The 19,245-nt window shown below is 49.0% G+C and overlaps 1 protein-coding gene across 1 annotated transcript in view; it reads left to right on the plus strand.

The window, feature by feature from the left end:
• The first annotated feature begins 16,924 nt into the window (after positions 1 to 16,924).
• LOC132582817 (sodium/calcium exchanger 1-like) overlaps positions 16,925 to 19,245 on the plus strand; it is a 37,085-nt gene continuing 34,764 nt past the window's right edge. The window contains exon 1 of the mRNA XM_060254543.1: positions 16,925 to 18,702. Coding sequence (XP_060110526.1) covers positions 16,949 to 18,702 — 1,754 coding nt within the window. The 5' untranslated portion in view covers positions 16,925 to 16,948. The remainder of the gene's footprint in view (positions 18,703 to 19,245) is intronic.

Below are 19,245 nucleotides of genomic sequence, written 5' to 3' on the forward strand. Positions count from 1 at the left end.
CCCCTCAGATTCTGCCCCCACCCCCCAAATACCTCCAGGTATTTCCCAACCCAGAGCTGGCAACCCTGTGAACCATGAATGATTCTTTTTTACCCATGGCAGTGGGGTAGAATTCTGGTATGGAGGAAGAAGGAAATTTACAGGCATAAATTTGAGAGCATGGGGATAGGGCAGCCTCCTCCCCCTTGCCCCGCTTTCCCTAAAACCTTTCACTCTCTTTAGCTGCAAACCTATGCCCACTTCCTTGGAATGTAGTTCTGTTGTAATCAATGGGATTTTCTTCTAAGTAAACATGCAGAAGATTGGGGTGTTTGATCCTTGTCTTGAGCTGGGGACGTGCTTTGAAACTGATTTAAATCTTCTGAAAAGCTGCTTCAGTCTGGTTTCTTGCCATTTCCCACGCGCCGAATCCAATAAAACCCCAAGATTGATTAATAATAAAATTAATATTTAGCATTCATAAAGCACCGTAACACCAAATGCTGCATAGTCATTGAGTTAAAAAGAACAAGCCCTGAAGATTTAATGACCTAACCACGTTTGGGTTTTTTATGAGACCTGTTTGATTTCCAAAGCGCCTATCTCCTGCTTCCCATACCAAATTAGCAACATAAGAACATAAGAAAAGTGATGTCAGATCAAACCAATGGGCCATCCAGTCCAACACTGTGTCACACAGCGGCCAAAAAACCAGGTGCCATCAGGAAGTCCATCAGTGGGGCCAGGACACTAGAAGTTCTCATACTGTGTGTTGCCCCTCCCAAGCACCAAGAATACAGAGCATCATTTGCCCCAGACATAGACGTCCATCAGTACCCTGTGACTAACAGCCACTGATGGACCTCTGCTCCAGATGTTTATCCATTCCCCTCTTGAAGCTGCCTCTGCTGGCAGCCGTCACCATCTCCTGTGGCAGTGAATCCCATGTGTTAATCACGCTTTGGGTGAAGAAGTACTTCCTTTTATCAGTCTAACCCGACTGCTCAGCAATTTCACTGAATGTCCACGAGTTCTCGTATTGTGAGAAAGGGAGAAAAGTACTTTCTCTACCTTCTCTATCCCATGCATAATCTTGTACACCTCTATCATGTCACCCCTCAGTCGACATTTCTCCAAGCTAAAGAGCCCCAAGTGACATTATTCCAGATAAAGCAACCCATAATGCACTGGCCTTTGAAGTCAGGTACTTAAGCAAATACTCCAGTTGTCCCTATTTACCTGAGAAAGGTCCCAATTTACTGGCCTCTGTCCCTGGAACATCAGTAGCACTTTTTACAAGTTACAGTGAATGCATGTAAAAGCTTTGTGCATGTTTGTCTGTACATGTGTTGAATAATTCTCATGTTACATGCAACATGTGGTTATGAAAGAACTATTCCCCAGTTTCATTTGTAATGTGAACATGTGCTAACCCAGGGGTAGCCAAACTTGCTTAACATAAGAGCCACATAGAATAAACATAAGATGTCTCAGAGCCACAAGACATTAATGTCAGATGTTTGGGAGCTGCAAGGAAGGAAGGAAGGCAGGCAGGAAGGCAAATAGATGAGGGAGGGGGGGGGAAAGAAAGCAACTTTAAATGCATTCTCCAAACCACTGGCTGGCTTGGCTTGGACAAGTGATTTAAAGAGACAAATGTCTCCTCCAAGCCGACTGGCGGGGTGGTGGGAGCTTCGAGAGCCACACAATATGTGTGAAAGAGCCACATGTGGCTCCAGAGCCGCAGTTTGGCCACTCCTGTGCTCGCTCTTGCTTACAAACAGATGTACATGCAAGATGTACATACATTCACTGTAACATTTGAACAGGGCTAGCGTCCCTTCAACCCAGCAGTCTGAAGTGTCTTGGACTTTAAAATGGTGGCAGGAAGGGCCACTGCAGAATGAATACTGCATATTGCAGGAGGCAGTGAATGCCCATCAGCCACATGTTACGGTGAGAGGCTCTGGGGTTTGTAAAATGACCCTTGTTATAAAACTTAGGATTTTATATTATATTGACGGTGCCAAATTGGGCACCCCATATGACTCAGTGATGTTATCAGTGCAGAGGGTGGGGTGCTGGAAGATAGCCTTGCCTAGGGTCCCAGACAGTCTAGGAGGTTCACAAGTGGGGCTAGAAGCCCTCCCACTCTGCCCCCCCCAAGCACCAAGAATACAGAGCATCACTGCCCCAGACAGTTCCAATAATCAGCTGAAACCCCACAGTCGACGTTTCTCCAAGTTAAAGAGCCCCAAGTGTTTTAACCTTTCTTCATAGGGAAAGTGTCCCATCCCTTTAATCATTCCAGTTGCCCTTTTCTGCACTTTTTCCAATGCTATAATATCCTTTCTGAGGTGCGATGACCAGAATTGTACACAATATTCCAAATGAGACTGCACCATCGATTTATACAGGGGCATTATGATACTGGCTGATATGTTTTCAGTTCCCTTCCTAATAATTCCCAGCATGGTGTTGGCCTTTTTTATTGCAGTTGCACACTGTCCCAACATTTTCAGTGTTTTGGAGAATGATAGAATCACAGAGTTGGAAGGGGCCATACAGGCCACCTAGTCCAACCGCCTGCTTAATGCAGGATCAGCCTACAGCATCCCCGACAAGTTGTCCATAGAACCACAGAATCATAGAGTGGGAAGGGAAAGAAGGTAATGAAGAACTTTTAAATGCTGCAACTTGAAGAGGTGCTAGCCTAGCCTAGTTCAGCATTTTTAAGGTTAGAACCCAGGATTCAGAGGATTACACATTGTCACCTTTTCTTTACATCCTTGTTCAATTTGATGCTTGTGCAGAACCATGTGTACTCTTTTTATTATTGCTTATTAAACTATCTTAGATTTTGAATACTTGAAATCTTATCTCAGTGAAAACACTGCTCCTATTTGGTCCCATTATCCAAAGCGTAGTAAAGGAAAAGGGCAGTCTGTCATCCCTTCATAGCTTGAAAGTACAAAAGATCGTCCCTGCGCTGGCTAGGAAGAGTGAAGCAGGAGATCTGTCAATTAGGCAGAGCCTCTACACCAGGGGTGGCCAAACTTGCTTAACGTAAGAGCCACATAGAATAAATGTCAGATGTGTGAGAGCCCCCAGACATGAATGTCAGAAGTCTGAGAGAAGGAAAGAAGGAAGGGAGGAGGGAGGGAGAGAGAGAGGTTGAAAGAAAGCGACTTGAACTTTAAATGCATTCTCCAAGCCACTGGCTGGCTGGCTTGAAGAAGTGGTTTAAAAAGACAAATGCCTTCTCTGGTGGGGGCTTCAAGAGCCACACTATGTGTGTGAAAGAGCCACATGTGGCTCCCAAGCCACCGTTTGGCCACCCCTGCTCTACACAGCAACACAGAAATGTTGTGTTACATGTACAAATTCATCTAGCAGCTGATACTCTTTTAGATTTGTTGGTGGTGGCAGTTAGTACTTAGAGAAAGTAAGGGGGAAGGTTGCCCCTAGGGTTCCCAACCTCCAGTTGGGGCCTGGAGATCTCCTGGAATTGCAACTGATCTTTAGACTACAGAGATCTGTTCTTCTGGAATGGATCCATTTCCCTGGCTGCTTTGGATGACAGATTCTATGGCAATATACCCCACAGAGGTCCCTTCCGCTCTCCAAACTCACCCTCCCCAGCCTTCACCCCCAAATGTCCAGGAATTTTGCAAGCTGAAGTTGGCAACCCTACCTCACTGGGCAGAAACCCAGGATGGCGGCAGGGTTTTGTCCCAATGTATCAAAAGGTGGTGGAGCTCATCCAGGGATTGTTATGCAGCTGCACCAACTATTCAATGGACAAGGTGGGAAGGAGGTGGAACTGTCAGAAAGGTTCAGGAGCTGTACTCCTGTGAGCTCCCACTGAATCTGAGGATAGATAGATAGATAGATAGATAGATAGATAGATAGATAGATAGATAGATAGATAGATAGATAGATAGATAGATAGATAGATAGATAGATAGATAGATAGATAGATAGATAGATAGATGTAGTCCCCTGTGCAAACACCAGTCGTTTTCGACTCTGGGGTGACATTGCTTTCACAATATTTTCATGGCAGACTTTTTACGGGGTGGTTTGCCATTGCCTTCTCAAGTCATCTACACTTTCCCCCCAGCAAGCTGGGTACTCATTTTACCAACCTCGGAAGGATGGAAGGCTGAGTCATCCTGGAGCTGGCAACCTAAACCAGCTTCTGCTGGGATCGAACTCAGGTCGTGAGCAGAGGGCTCCAACTGCAATACTGCAGCTTTACCACTCTGCGCCACGGGGCAGATGATAGATAGATAGATAGATAGATAGATAGATAGATAGATAGATAGATAGATAGATAGATAGATAGATAGAGGGAGAGGGTAGGAAAGAAAGGAAAAGGTGGAAAGAATTCCAAGCTGCTGGCTGGCTTGGCTTTGAGAAATGATTTAAGGAGAGAAATGCCATCTCCAAACTGGCCGACAGGGTAGTAGGGGTTTTGAGAGCCACACAATATGTGTGAAAGAGCCATATGTGTGTGAAAGAGCCATATGTGTGAAAGAGCCACTTATAAGGTTATAAGGCTATAAGGATAGATAGATTGTTGATTTTTTTTTTTTTTTTAAAAACACTTATAAGGTTATAAGACTATAATGATTGCTGATTTTTTTTTTAAAACAAGTCTCTTATGGTGTAGGGAAGAAATGCCAGGCACAGGGTGGGAGCGAAACAAACAAAGTGCTAGGAAAACAGTTGTGTGGATGCTCCATTGCCATTGCAAACTGCCTCTTCATCATCGCTGTGTGACAGCAGCAAAGAGGCTATCCACTCAGAGGTTTTTCCCCGCCATTAATTCCAAGGCACCAAAGCACAGCTTGTCTCCCTTTTCTTGCATACAACATCATCCTCTGACCATCCACTTTCAAGGTTTTGCCTGTTAGCATGAGCATTTTTGCCTGTTAGCATGAGCTAGTTTTGTCTGTTAGCACAAGCTTTTTTGCCTGTTAGCATGAGCTAGCGTTGCCTGTTAGCACAAGCTTTTGTCTGTTAGCACAAGCTTTTGCCTGTTAGCATGAGCTAGCTTTGCCTGTCTTCAGCACATTCTTTCTCAAACCTAGTGCGGTACAATCTTTCTGAGAACACAGTCTGAGTGTGTTAGCAAGCTGTCTAGATGTGCATTTTTCAAAGGTACCACCCCCACATCAGCAGTATTTTCTGCTTCGGCCCCAACAATTACACATTTGCAACACTTTTTTTTTTTTTTAAGTTAATTGCTATTAGGCTAGATTTAATTTTAAAGTTTAAAAGTGCAGCAAAAATGGCTAGAGGTTTCCTTTTGAAAAAAGTGAAACCAGGGATTTCTGAGGTACAATTAGATCTCTACAGTAGATCGTTCTACCATTATTGCAGGATATCACAATAGCAATTACAGATTGTTGTTGCTGTTCGGGTGAATAGCCATGTTGGTCTGAAGCAGCAGAACCAAGTTTTTTTGTCCAGTGGCACCTAGACAGTATGGGCACCTTTAAGACCAACAAAGTTTTGCGTGCGTGCACATGGAAGCTTATACCTTGAATAAAACTTTGTTGGTCTTAAAGGTGCCATTGGATTCAAACTTTGTTCTGATTTGCGTGTGTATGTTCGCGTTTGTGTGCGAAAGCCCTCCAGTGGAAAGGCAGGTGAGATATGCATGGAAAATAGCAGCTGATGGAGGAAGCTGCACACCAAATTCCCTGGTGGACACTCCATCGCTGGCAACTTCATTAGGATATGAGTGGGCAGATTCCTATAATCTCTTCTATCAAAAACATTTTCTAAAAGGGCTCTAGCATCTACACGAGGGATGTTAGAGAGAGACCAAATACCTTTTATTGTATATGTTGAGTCTTGCATTTCAGTCCCGAAATTAGAACACAGCGGACGCTACGGAGGTGACCAGTGGAAGTCCACTGGTCCCCAGATGTAGCTCCGCAAATATGCTCCGCCAATCAAGATCTGTGGCGGGAAGTTTAACTAGCCAGGATTGGACCTGGCCAGACTGAGGGTTGTTCCGGAGTATGTATATAATCGGGACCCGGCCTGCGTTGTTTTGCTTTGTGATGTACTCACTAATAAAGCATGTTGCCTTCAACATGGCTTGTCACTCAATACATTACAGTGGCGACGAGGATGGGATCCTAGCCAGGTAACTCCCCAAGCGGGACTTTGCTGACCTGGCCGGAGACGAGGAAGGCATGCATTCGAGGGAGACGAAAGCGCCCGCCACCGCCATGGCGAACCCAAGTGGGACGACGGGCCACATTGCAGAGTTCGACCCCACCAACCCCAATAGGTGGGAGACCTACATGGAGCAGGTTGACTGCTACCTACGAGCGAACATGATTACAGACGACAGCCATAAGAGAGACGTACTCCTGAGTGTCTGCGGGGAAGCCACATTTGAGATCGCAAAGGGTCTCTTGGCCCCCGCAAAGATCATAGAGAAAACGTACAAGGAGATAGTCAGACTCCTGACCGGGCACTTCTTGCCCCAGCCTTCCATCATCGCCCGCCGATTCCTCTTCCACAAGAGGGATCAAGGGCAGGAGAGACAGCCGCTGTCTACCTGGCCGCCCTCCGCCAAATCGTGGGGAACTGAAGCTTCGACAAGCTGGAGGAAGCCCTGAGGGATCGCTTTGTCTGGGGCCTCTGAGATGAAAGACTGCAGCAAAAGCTCTTCACAAAGGAAGACCTCACCCTCCAACTCGCCTTCAACCAAGCCACCATGTTCGAGAGACCAACCAAAGCTTACAACAACCTGCGAGCGGAAGCCGTCCACCAGGATGAGATGGCACTGGGCAACCCAGAGGAGGAGGAGGCAAACCAGCTTCGTCACCAACCAGGAATTGGGCCAAGAGTACCCATGAGCGACAGAGAGACCAGCCAACACCAAGTGCGCCAGCTGTGGGGATCCACACGAGAGCCGGGACTGCCCCTACCGCAACGTGGACTGCAGAAACTGCGGAAGCGTGGGCCTCATAGCGCAGGCTTGCCGGGCCAAGGCCACCCGCGGACACCAGTTCACCAACCACGACTCGACCGATGCCTACTCGACCGCATCGACTAGCCTGCAGATAATGAACTTGCCACCCCAGATAAGGTCATGGTGTTGGTCCTAATTGAGGGCACTCCATGCCTAATGGAGCTGGACTCAGGCTCCTCCATCTCCATAATTTCGGAGGAGTCTCTAAGAAAACTTTGTCCCCGTGGCCGGCCCCGGCTGCAACCGGCAGACTTCATACTGCGGGACTTTCAAAAAAAACCTGTACAGATTTTGGGTTGAGCCACTGTAAGGGTAGAGTTTAAGAACTTTAAGGGCAAGCTGGACATTCTCGTGGTCAAACGCCAGCTCACCACATTACTGGGGCTCGCCTGGTTTCGACCGCTGGGTATTCAAATAGTGGGGGTGCAGCAGATGCGAATGCAAAATTTCGAGCATGTGTGCTGGGAATTCCCAGAAGTGTTTGATGGGTCCCTGGGGTGCTACAAGGGGCCTCCCATCACCTTACTACTCATTCCCCTCGTGAGACCGATAAGGCTGAAGGCCAGGCGAGTTCTGTTCGCTCTTAAACCAAAAATAGAAGTGGAGCTGGACCGCCTCACGGCCCAGGGAGTGCTAGAACTGGTATCCTATGTTACATGGTAAACACCCATAGTCACTCCAGTGAAGCCGAATGGAGGTGTGCGCATATGCGTTGATTACAAGTGCACAATAAATAAGGCACGTCAGGACAACCCATACCCCGTTCCCGTGGTCAGCCACGTACTGGCAGCCCTAGCAGGCTCTAAGGTTTTTGGGAAACTGGACTTGGCCCAGGCATACCAGCAATTCCTGGTGGACGCTGAGACAGCAGAAGCCCAGACCATTGTGACTCATAGGGGAGCTTTTCGGGTGCGGCAGTTGCAATTTGGGGTTAGTGTGGCTCCGGGGATTTTCAGAGCATAATGGATGCTCTTCTCAAAGGGATCCCCTGAGTGCAACCATTTTTGGATGACGTTTTGATCACCGCCCCAGACGCTGAGGAGTTCAGCAGCCGTCTGCGTGAGGTACTCCGCCGTTTCCAGGCGGCGGGACTTAAAGTAAAGCGGGAGAAGTGTTCCCTCGGGGTGTCGAGGGTAGAGTTCTTGGGGTTTGCAGTAGACGCCATCGAAATCCACCCAACAGCCGACAAGACCAGGGCTATTGTCCATGTCCCGGCCCCCACGTGCAAGACGGAATTACACAGTTTCTTGGGATTATTAAATTTTTATCATTCATTTTTGCCCCACAAAGTGACCATTGCAGAACCCCTTCATAGGCTCCTTGATAAAAATGCCCTGTGGGTCTGGGAAAAGAAGCAGGCCGCCGCTTTTCAGGCAGTCAAGGACCTCCTAGTTTCCAATGATGTGCTCCACCATTTTGACGAATCCTTACCAGTGATTCTGCCTTGCAATGCTTCCCCATATGGGGTGGGCTCCGTTCTGGGGCACCAACTCCCAGATGAGAGGGAGGTTCCCATGGCCTATTATTCGAGGACCCTGACCCCCACGGAGCGCAACTATGCCCAGATAGAGAAGGAGGCCTTGGAAATAGTGGTGGGTGTGTATAAATTCAACGACTACCTGTACAGTAGGCGTTTCACAATCGTCACGGACCATAAGCCACTACTGGGCCTCCTCACCCCAGACCACCAGACACCGCAAATTCTGTCACAGCGTGTGGCGGAACCGGCCCGATTCTGCCTTCAGGCCCGGTCCCGTCAGCTCCCTATTGAGTCGCCAACTCCTGGAGGGAGCTATTTCTCCTCCTGCCCCTTGGGCGCGCTGCCACCACCTGCTCAGTCCCGGGGTTCAGATTGAGAGGAACAGGACTCCCAATCCCCCTCTCCAGCTGTGAGGCCGGGCCTCCAGGTCCTCTGCCACCCTGCACTTGGGTTTCACAGAGACCTCAGCGCTTCTTTGGGGCACCCCTGGAGGATTGGCACCTTATCCAACTGCATGCCTTCCCCCCTTCCCTGGGGCCCCCTTCTTAAAAACAGCGTGGTCTAAAGCGGTCTGGGGATCTATGTGGTACAGAGATTGACTGCCAGTATTTAAAACAGAAAAAAACATTTATTTAAACAGTAAAAATGATAGGAAAAGAAAAACAAAACAAAAGCAGTTGCATCTACCAAATTAGCACAGCACAGCACAGCACAGCAAACAGCATAACAAAGGAAAGTTGTTTATAAACGCTTTCTACTGTCCCTGGTCTAGACTTGTCCTGTCTTGAGAATTACTTACGTTGCCTTGCTGCCTGGAGCCTCCCAGGCAGGAGCTCACAGCCAAGCAGCCTCCCTTCCCGAGCGCCTGCTGCAAACTGAGAAACTCTTCCTGTCTAGCACATGGCAAGAACCACAGCACTTCCTGCCTCTCTAGGAGACTCTCCCCCTAGCGTTGTTGGTTTGGCTCTGGAAGGGAGGGGGGGAGTGAGGGGAAGGCTCCAAAGCCTGCTGAATGGATTTACTGATCCCTGCCTTTTTGGATGAAGCACCAACACTCTCAGATGGCGTTTCTCCACACAGCGCATCCTGCGGTGGAACCAGTTCCTCAACTCGTACACATATGCCCTGGTCCACCACCCCGGCAAAGCTATGGGACACACTGACGCCCTCAGCCGCCTGCCGCTGCCCTCTATGGACCCGGATCCCGCCCCCGCCCACCATGTGATGCTTATAGTGACTCTACCAGAGAGGCCCCTCCACGCCGCTGAGGTAGCTAGGGCCACGGGTAGAGACCGCATCCTCGCACGCGTTTTAGACTGGGTGGGAAGGGGGTGGCCCACGGGCAAACTGGACGCAGAATTCAGGGCATTCGCATCACGCAGAGAAGAACTGTCCATGCACAAGGGGTGCCTTCTCTGGGGTAGCAGGGTGGTGGTTCCCCCCTCATTGTGGAAGCAAGTGCTGGAAGCCCTACACGAAACACACCCGGGGATAGTGTGCATGAAGGCCCTGGCACGTAGCTATGTATGGTGGCCGGGGATGGACGAGATAGAAGGGTGGGTTCGAAGGTGCCAACCTTGCCAAGAGTCCCGACCTGATCCGCCCAGTGCCCCTGTCCACCGCTGGGAGTCAAACAGGAGGCCATGGTCCCGGTTACACCTAGACTTTGCGGGGCCATACCAGAGCCAAATATTCTTTATCTTAGTCGATGCATACACCAAGTGGTTGGAAGTGATTCCCGTAGCTTCAACCTCCACCACGGCGGCAGTCAGACCCTTGCAAAGGGTCTTTTGCACTCATGGGATTCCTGAGACAATGTTCTTGAATCGGTACCTCATCCAGCACATTCGGTCCGCCCTTTTCTATCCAGCCACCAATGGCCAAGCAGAGCGCATGGTGCACACCACTAAAGAGGCCCTGGGTCGCATTGTACAGGGAGATTGGAATCACCGCCTGGCAGCCTTCCTATTTGATAACAGAATCATCCCCAACCCCATCACCGGGTTAAGTTCTGCCGAGTTACTAACGGGGAGGAAGTTGATAATGAGGCTAGACAGGTTGCATCCCGACCGGGCTACGGACCTCCACAGTTCCCCCAAAACCAGGGAAGCCGCAAGAGGATTCTTTCCAGGGGATCCAGTATACGCAAAGAAATTTGCAAGCGGGCTGGAGTGGTTAGCCGCCCGGGTGCTGTGGGTCACTGGGTCCCACTCCTACGAGATCTCGTCGGAGGGGGGCCAGATCCTAAGGAGGCATATTGACCAGCTGCGCCGTCGCACATTGCCAGAAGAACCGACAGCGATCGGGGGAGAGGGAAGCGGGGGAGTACTAACAGCAACACCCCCAGAAGCTGCCCAGCCTATGCCGGCTGCACCGACTATGCGGGCGGAAGAGCACCATAGTGGAGAAGCACCCCCTCCAGAGAGGAGATTCCGGAACAGCAACAGGCGACGGACAGCCCTTTTCCAGCATCACCCCACCACGAGGAACCAGCCGCCCCGCCAGCCATTGCGGCCGCTCCAACTCCCTAAATAACTCCGAGGAGGTCGACCCGGGAACGCAGGTCGCCAGCCTACTTGAAAGACTTCGTGTCTTGAACTAGGGGGGGAGGAGTGTTGTGTCTTGCATTTCAGTCCCGAAATTACGACACAGCAGACGCTACGGAGGTGACCAGTGGAAGTCCTCAGGTCCCCGGATGTAGCTCCGCAAATACGCTCCACCAATCAAGATCTGTGGCGGGAAGTTTAACTGGCCAGGATTGGACCTGGCCAGACTGAGGGTTGTTCCGGGGTATGTATATAATTGGGACCCGGCCCACGTTGTTTTGCCTTGTGATGTACTCGCTAATAAAGCATGTTGCCTTCAACACGGCTCGTCACTCAGTACATTACAGTATCCGAGTACTACCCTGGCTAGTAGGGTTGCCAGGTCCAGCTCAGGAAATATCTGGGGACTTTGAGGGTGGAGCCAGGAGACTTTGGGGGTGGTGCCTGGAGCAAGGTTGTGACAAGCACAATTGCACTCCAAAGGGAGTTCTGGCCATCACATTATAACCTATGAAGACCAGTCTTCATAGGGTATAATGGAGTGCCCAACAGACATTCAGCTCCCTCACTTTCTGATAATTGTAAACTTGGGGGAGGGCCTCCAAAACAGGGGCTCCCCTGCCCCCATCCGGGGACTGGCAACCCTACCAGCTAGGTATTTGGACCCAATATCAAAACGCTTAGTGAAAATAATGGCTTCTTGTTTGAGAGATACCAAGGCCTTAATTTGTAAATTGGAAAGCAAAACAGTTCAGCCATCTTAGCTACATTAGATGCGGTCTCTCTCTTTACTCTAACATCCCTCACATAGAAGCCAGAGCCGTATTATAAAACGTTTTTGAAAGAAGAGGTGATAGGATATTCACTTCCTAATGGATACTTAGTCTTAGAAAGCAACTGCTTTTGTTATCAAGTGTGAATGCTTCAGACAATGAGAGCAGGACGGAGAATTGTGTGGAGGCAACCTGGGGTACAAAAGATCTGGTTGTGTGACAGATTATCCGTGGCTCAAGACACACCATTGGCAACATTAAGTGGCAGCGTCGCGGGATGGTATATTCATAGCCATGCACAGCATGTTTATGTCTTTGTGCATCAAAAGTCAAGATGCCTGCTTCCGGCTTTGAGAATCTTGAGATCTTCTAGTGAGGCAAAATAGGAACAGGGCCAGGGACCAGAAATAGGGAAGTGTGAGAGAAGCTGGGCAGTTCAAGAAAGGGGCACGTTTCTTCCCCAGTTAAGGTTGCCAGCCACAAAGTAGGCTTGGAGATCTCCCAGAATTCCACCTGATCTCCAGACAATAAAGGTCAGTTCCTCTGGAGAAAATGGCTGCTTCTGAGGGTGGACTCGTAACCCACTGAGGTCCCTTCCCTCTCCCTCCTTTTGGGGAGGGACGGTGGCTCAGTGGTAGAGCATCTGCTTGGGAAGCAGAAGGTCCCAGGTTCAATCCCTGGCATCTCCAAAAAAGGCAAATAGGTGTGAAAAAAACCTCAGCTTGAGACCCTGGAGAGCCACTGCCAGCCTGAGAAGACAATACTGACTTTGATGGACCAAAGGTCTGATTCACTATAAGGCAGCTTCATATGTTCATATGTTCAAATCCCATTCTTCTCAGGCTCCACTGCCAAATCTCCAGGAATTTTCCAACCCAGAGTTGGTAACCCCAGCCTTCATTTTGGGCAGGAGCTCACAGAAGCGGAGCTCCGGAACCTCTAAATTTTTTTGTGTTCTTTCTTTCTTAACCCTCCCCACCAATACTTGCTTCTGGGCTCCATTGCTCAAACCCCTTGTGAGAATTTTGCTGAACTCTAAGATTTGACAAACTTTCTAATATCCCCTCACACAAAAAATGGGAAAACAACCAAAAAAATATAAAGCAGACAGATGGAAATCTTCATCATGCCACTGTGATCACATAGGAGAAAGTAATTTTAAAAGTAAGATGGGAGTAAGGTTTTATTATGACAGTTATAATTCAAGAAGCATTTTAAGGTAGATGCTAATCATATATAATGTAGTACACCGTGATGTCAGGGCTTTGTGGCATATGCAAATGAGTTATGCAAATGAGTTGTGCTGTTGAGCTCCAGCACCTCTTTTTCTACAAAATGACCCCTGGGCAACCCTATGTCCATCCTTGTTTTCTGTCTCCTAAAAACAAAATTGGGGGCTGTGATCTGGATTAGTGGGTGCAAACACTGGAACCAGAAGCATTAATTGTTTTCTGAATTAACAAACAGGAAGCACGAGAGGGTGATCTTGTATCTGTCTTGCATGTTTATGTAAAGAAATGGCAAACCACTTCTGCATTCAGTTCCTGGAAGGAGGGAGAAGTAAAATGCATTTGCTCCCAGCAGCTGGAGCACGCAAAGGCAGCCTGCTCTCTTTTCTCCCACAGAAAAGTGTGAAAGACGCAGGAAGGAAGTGCTTCTTTTGGAAACATTTTATTCCAGAATCCAGGTTGTTAAAAAGTACTTAAGACAACAAGCAGGATCAGCAGCAACTGAGAGTCGGAACGGATTATATCTGTCCATGTTTGCAAGGCATGGTGCAGGCAGAGAAGTTATCAACTGGAAGCTTGGAACAGGATAAGTCAGGGGTGGCCAAACTTACTTAATGTAAGAGCCACATAAAATAAATGTCAGATGTTTGAGAGCCACAGACAGGGAGGGAGGGAGAGAGGGAGGGAAATAGATTAGGAGAGGGAGAGGGGGAGGTAGATATAAAGACACTTTAACTTTGCATGCATTCTCCAAGCTGCTGGCTGGCTTGGCGAAGTGGTTTAAAGAGAGAAATGCCTTCTCCAAGCCAGTCAGTGGGGGCTTCAGGAGCCACAGAATATATGTGCGGAAGAGCCATATGTGGCTCCTGAGCCACAGTTTGGCCAACCATGGGCTAAGCTAATGTTTGAAAGGCCATAACAACTACAGTGGGGGAGGTAAGGCAACCAGCACTGGGCATCTGAAAACCCAGAGGACTCCAAATTCTGCCGGCTTTCTTTTAGGACCCACCAAGTATGGCAGCACTCTGCCCTTAACCCACCATGTTTTTCATTCAGCTTTGCCTAGAGATGCCAGATGCTCTCTTATGGGCATGAATTCTTAATATAAGAACATAAGAGAAGCCATGTTGGATCAGGCCAATGGCCCATCTCGTCCAACAGTCTGTCACACGGTGGCTAGAAAAACCCAAAGTGCTATCAGGAGGTCCATCAATGGGGCCAGGACACTAGAAGCCCCTGCCCTCCGTTATGGATGCCAACTTTGGGTTGGGAAATTCTTGGAAATTTCCAGGCAAAACCTGGGGAAAGCAGAGTTTGGGGAAGGGAGGGTAGCAGGGTAGAATCCCAAATAATTGATCCCAAAGAGAAGAAGAAGAAGATATTGGATTTATATCCCGCCCTCCTCTCCGAAGAGTCTCAGAGCAGCTCACAATCTCCTTTACCTTCCTCCCCCACAACAGACACCCTGTGAGGTAGATGAAGATATTGGATCTATATTCCGCCCTCCACTCCGAAGAGTCTCAGAGCGGCTCACAATCTCTTTCCCTTCCTCCCCCACAACAGACACCCTGTGAGGTAGATGAAGATATTGGATTTATATCCCACCCTCCACTCCGAAGAGTCTCAGAGTGGCTCACAATCTCCTTTACCTTCCTTCCCCACAACAGACACCCTGTGAGGTGGGTGGGGCTGGAGAGGGCTCTCACAGCAGCTGCCCTTTCAAGGACAACCTCTGGCAGAGCTATGGCTGACCCAAGGCCATTCCAGCAGGTGCAAGTGGAGTGGGGAATCAAACCCAGTTCTCCCAGATAAGAGTCCGCACACTTAACCACTACACCAAACTGGCTCTCCCCAAATCCTCCAAAGCAGCCATTTTCTGTCGGGGAAGTGATCTCTGTGTAGTCTGGAGATCTGTCGTAATTCTGGGAGATCTCCAGGCCCCATCTCGAGGTTGGAAACACTGTCTCCACTGCCCATGCACAATTCAGTGAGCAGTGGGAGAAAAACTGGTGGCAGCAGGGGGAGGGGGATGCAATTGCTGATGTTTTGATGTTGAATTGACCCCATCTCTGTAGGCTTTGTAACAGCGTTCACCATAGCGATTGGGGAAATTCCTAGGGCATTAGGGCAGGAAGGAAATAACATCACTACCAGGCTATCACCAAGAAGTGACATCACAGCATCAGCAACACTTCCCCCTCCCAGGTGCCATGCTCCAACAGTTTCCAGGAATTGTTGACATGGGCCTGGAAGGAACCCTAGCTGTTTATCATGTTTCCAAATTCCATCTTGGCTCCACCCTGATCCACCATATTCCTACATGTGCCACCTCACCTCTCAGGGCCCAACTAGGTTTTTCACAGATTGGGTCTGTGTTTCTCAGTCCATCTTTCAGACTCTCAGTCCATCTTTCAGACTTCATGCTTCTGGGAATGAATTTTCCCAGAAGGCCCCTGATTTAGATCAGGAGTACCGAACAGGGAGAGGAGGGCCTCAGTCTCTCCCCATGCTATTTACTTGTTCCAAAATGTCCATGGGGTGAACTGTTTGTTCCACTGGAGGGACTGCATGTGTACCCATAGGCTTATCAGGTCTCCTGCCCTCCACCCACAGACCTCTTTGTTGCTCAGGAGGGCGGTAGAGGAAAAATGGGGGGAAGTGTCATCACTTCCAGCATAAACCTAGGGCTGGCCATAGACTGTCTGACACCCTAGGCAAGGCTAACTTCTGGCACACCCCCCCCCCCACACACACCGCACTGATAACATCACTGAGTCACATGGAGGGTGCCCAATTTGGCACCCCCAGAAGGCTAGTGCCCTAGGCCCTGCATAAACCCAAAAGTGACATCACTGCTTGGGTGAGATGCTCTACAATTTATTTTATTTACTTCAAATTTCTATCCTGCCCTCTCTGCAAACGGACTCAGGGCAGCTAACAATCATTAAAACAACAATTATAAGTTATGGTATTAAAACAAATAAAACTTAGCAATTCAAATTACATTTTTGGTGCTTCTTCGGAGTTTTAGGAAAAGGAAAGGTCCCCTGTGCAAGTACCAGTCGTTTCCGACTCTGGGGGTGACGTTGCTTTCACGATGTTTTCACGGCAGACTTTTTATGGGGTGGTTTGCCATTGCCTTCCCCAGTCATCTACACTTTCCCCCAGCAAGCTGGGTATTCATTTTATCAACCTCGGAAGGATGGAAAGCTGAGTCAACTTCAAGCCGGCTACCTGAAAACCCAGCTTCCATCAGGGATCGAACTCAGGTCATGAGCAGAGCTTAGGACTGCAGTACTGCAGCTTTAACACTCTGTTTTAGTATAGGCAGAATTCTAGCTTGCTTCAATCAGCAGTCCAATTAATAATGATGTCATAATTTATTCTTTTTCTGACAGCGGTCTGTATGATGTCCGCATATAATCCCTCCAGAAATCAAGTTAATGGGAGAATCCTAGAGTGCCATGCTAATGCAGTGACACCTCTTCTGGGTTTATGCAGGAAATGGTGTCCCTCCATTGCCACAGCATCATCCCCTTTGTTCCTGCCTTCCTCTCTCTCCCATCCCATCAATGGCTGGCAACCCTAAATCCACACAGGCTATTTTGAGTTGAAAGAATGGACCCGGAGTGGATGGGTTTGAAGGCCTTTTACTGGACTATTATTCCAATTTGAATCAGGGTCCTGCACTCTTAGGAAATTCATTCCTAGCAGTGTGATATATGGATGATGGTTTGAAAGTCAGGTCGGGGAATCCAGAACCAGTCCCTGAGAGTCTTTCAAGCGTGAGCAAGTATGAGATTGTCTCCTGCACAGAGCTCATAAAACATTGTCAAGTTCTGGACAATTGAGATACTTTATATAAGGCACCAAAAAGCCAACCCTTCACTCACCTTTTTTTCATGCTCTGTTTCTGCTTCACAGCTGCCTCTTTTCTCACCATGACACACCTATCTCAGCTGAAGGCTTCAGCCCTGCTGCTGGTGTTATGCCTTCCCTTGCCACAGGCGACAGCAGATGACTTTCTGGGCATGCCCGGGACTGGCGTGGCATCTTCAGATGGTGGCAACAACACTGAAAAATGTAAGGAGGCTAACGAGTGCCAGGAAGGCGTGATCCTGCCAGTGTGGCTCCCCCAGAACCCCTCAGTGGGTGACAAAGTGGCACGAGCCATTGTTTACTTTGTGGCACTGATCTACATGTTCCTGGGCATGTCTATCATTGCTGACCGCTTCATGGCCTCCATTGAAGTCATTACCTCACAAGAGAAGGAGATCACTATCAAGAAGCCCAATGGAGAGACCACGACCACTACTATCCGCATCTGGAATGAGACTGTCTCCAACTTGACCTTGATGGCCCTTGGTTCCTCAGCTCCTGAGATCCTCCTCTCCATCATTGAGATTGTGGGCCATAACTTCTACGCTGGAGACATGGGGCCCAGCACTATTGTCGGTAGCGCTGCCTTCAACATGTTCATTATAATCGCTGTTTGCGTCCACGTGGTCCCTGATGGGGAGGTACGGCGCATCAAACATTTGCGGGTCTTTTTTGTCACTGCGGCATGGAGTGTCTTTGCCTACATCTGGCTGTATCTTATCCTGGCCTGGTTCTCCCCTGGTGAAGTGGAATTGTGGGAAGGCTTCCTGACTTTCCTCTTCTTCCCTCTGTGTGTGATCCAGGCATGGGCGGCTGACCGGCGACTCCTGTTCTATAAGTATGTTCACAAGAAGTACCGTACTGACAAAGCTCGGGGACTCATCATTGAGACAGAGGGTGAAAGCGGATACCCCAAACTGGACATGGAGATGGATAACTCGCTCAAAGAAGGCTCTGAGGGTCTCATGGAAGGGACTAAGGACCAAGATGAGGAAGCTCGTCGGGATATGGCCCGCACTTTGCGGGATCTCAAGCAGAAACATCCAGAAAAGGACATGGAACAACTTATTGAGATGGCCAATTATCATGTGCTGGTCCAACAGCAGAAAAGCCGAGCCTTCTACCGCATTCAAGCCACTCGCATGATGATCGGAGCAGGGAACATCCTCAAAAAGCATGCGGCTGATCAGGCCCGCAAAGCAGTCAGCATGCAGGAAGTGCATGCAGAAGAGGATGAGTCAATAACCAAAGTCAGCTTTGAGCCATCCCATTACCAGTGCTTTGAGAACTGCGGCTCGGTAGTGCTGACGGTGGCCCGGCGAGGGGGGGACCCATCCCGCGTCACACTACGAGTGGACTTCCGCACAGAAGATGGAACGGCTAACGCCGGTTCAGACTATGAATTTGCTGAGGGCACTTTACTTTTCAAGTCGGGAGAGACTCACAAAGAGGTGCGGGTTGGAATAATTGATGATGACATTTTTGAAGAGGACGAATACTTCTATGTTCACCTCAGCAATGTGCGGGCTGGATGGGCTGAGCCAAGCCCTGAGACACCCCCCAAAGCCTGCCTTGGGCCCTCCAAGATGGCCACCGTCACAATCTTTGACGACGACCACGCTGGCATTTTCACCTTCGAGGGGGCCTCCATGCGGGTGAGCGAGAGCGTGGGGGCTGTGCGCATCAAAGTGCTGAGGACCTCAGGGGCCCGTGGGCGAGTGGCCATTCCTTTCCACACCATTGAGGGCACCGCTAAAGCTGGAGAGGACTACGAGGAAGTAGCCGGCAAGGTGGAGTTCCAGAATGATGAGACCATGTGAGAAACGGGAGAAGGGGTGGGGCTGAGAAGGCACGGGAAGGGCACTGTGTGAGGACAATGAAGGGTGAGAAAGATTGGCTGAGGAAGCTAGTGGGTGGTGATGGAGATGGTCGTTTCATGTGATTGGGTTAAGGACACATCACAATTTTAAAAAATCAGGCCTGGAATGGAAGCCTCTTCACCAAATCTAGTGTGAATGTATTCTTTTGTCTCCTGGGGTGAACCCTGGAACAAACCAGCGTTGCAAGTTTGTAGCGTTGTGCAGTCTGAGTCAGAGAAAAGTCAGCTATGTATGTGTGTGTTATGTGCTGTCAAGTCGCTTCCAACTTATGGCAACCTTATTAATTAATGACCTCCAAAACTTCGCATCATTAACAGCCTTGCTCAGGTCTTGCAAACAGAAGGCTGTGGCTTCCATTAGGCAGCTGTAGAGAGCAGCAATTGGCTAGCACCTGAGTTGTCATTAACTTATCTTTTCCCTCCATCCCCAGCATAGGTTTGCAACTTTATAAAGGTTTTCAGGGTGGTTAAAAATAAAAA

This window comes from Heteronotia binoei, chromosome 1 (genome assembly GCF_032191835.1).
Source record: "Heteronotia binoei isolate CCM8104 ecotype False Entrance Well chromosome 1, APGP_CSIRO_Hbin_v1, whole genome shotgun sequence".
NCBI classification, from domain to species: domain Eukaryota; kingdom Metazoa; phylum Chordata; class Lepidosauria; order Squamata; family Gekkonidae; genus Heteronotia; species Heteronotia binoei.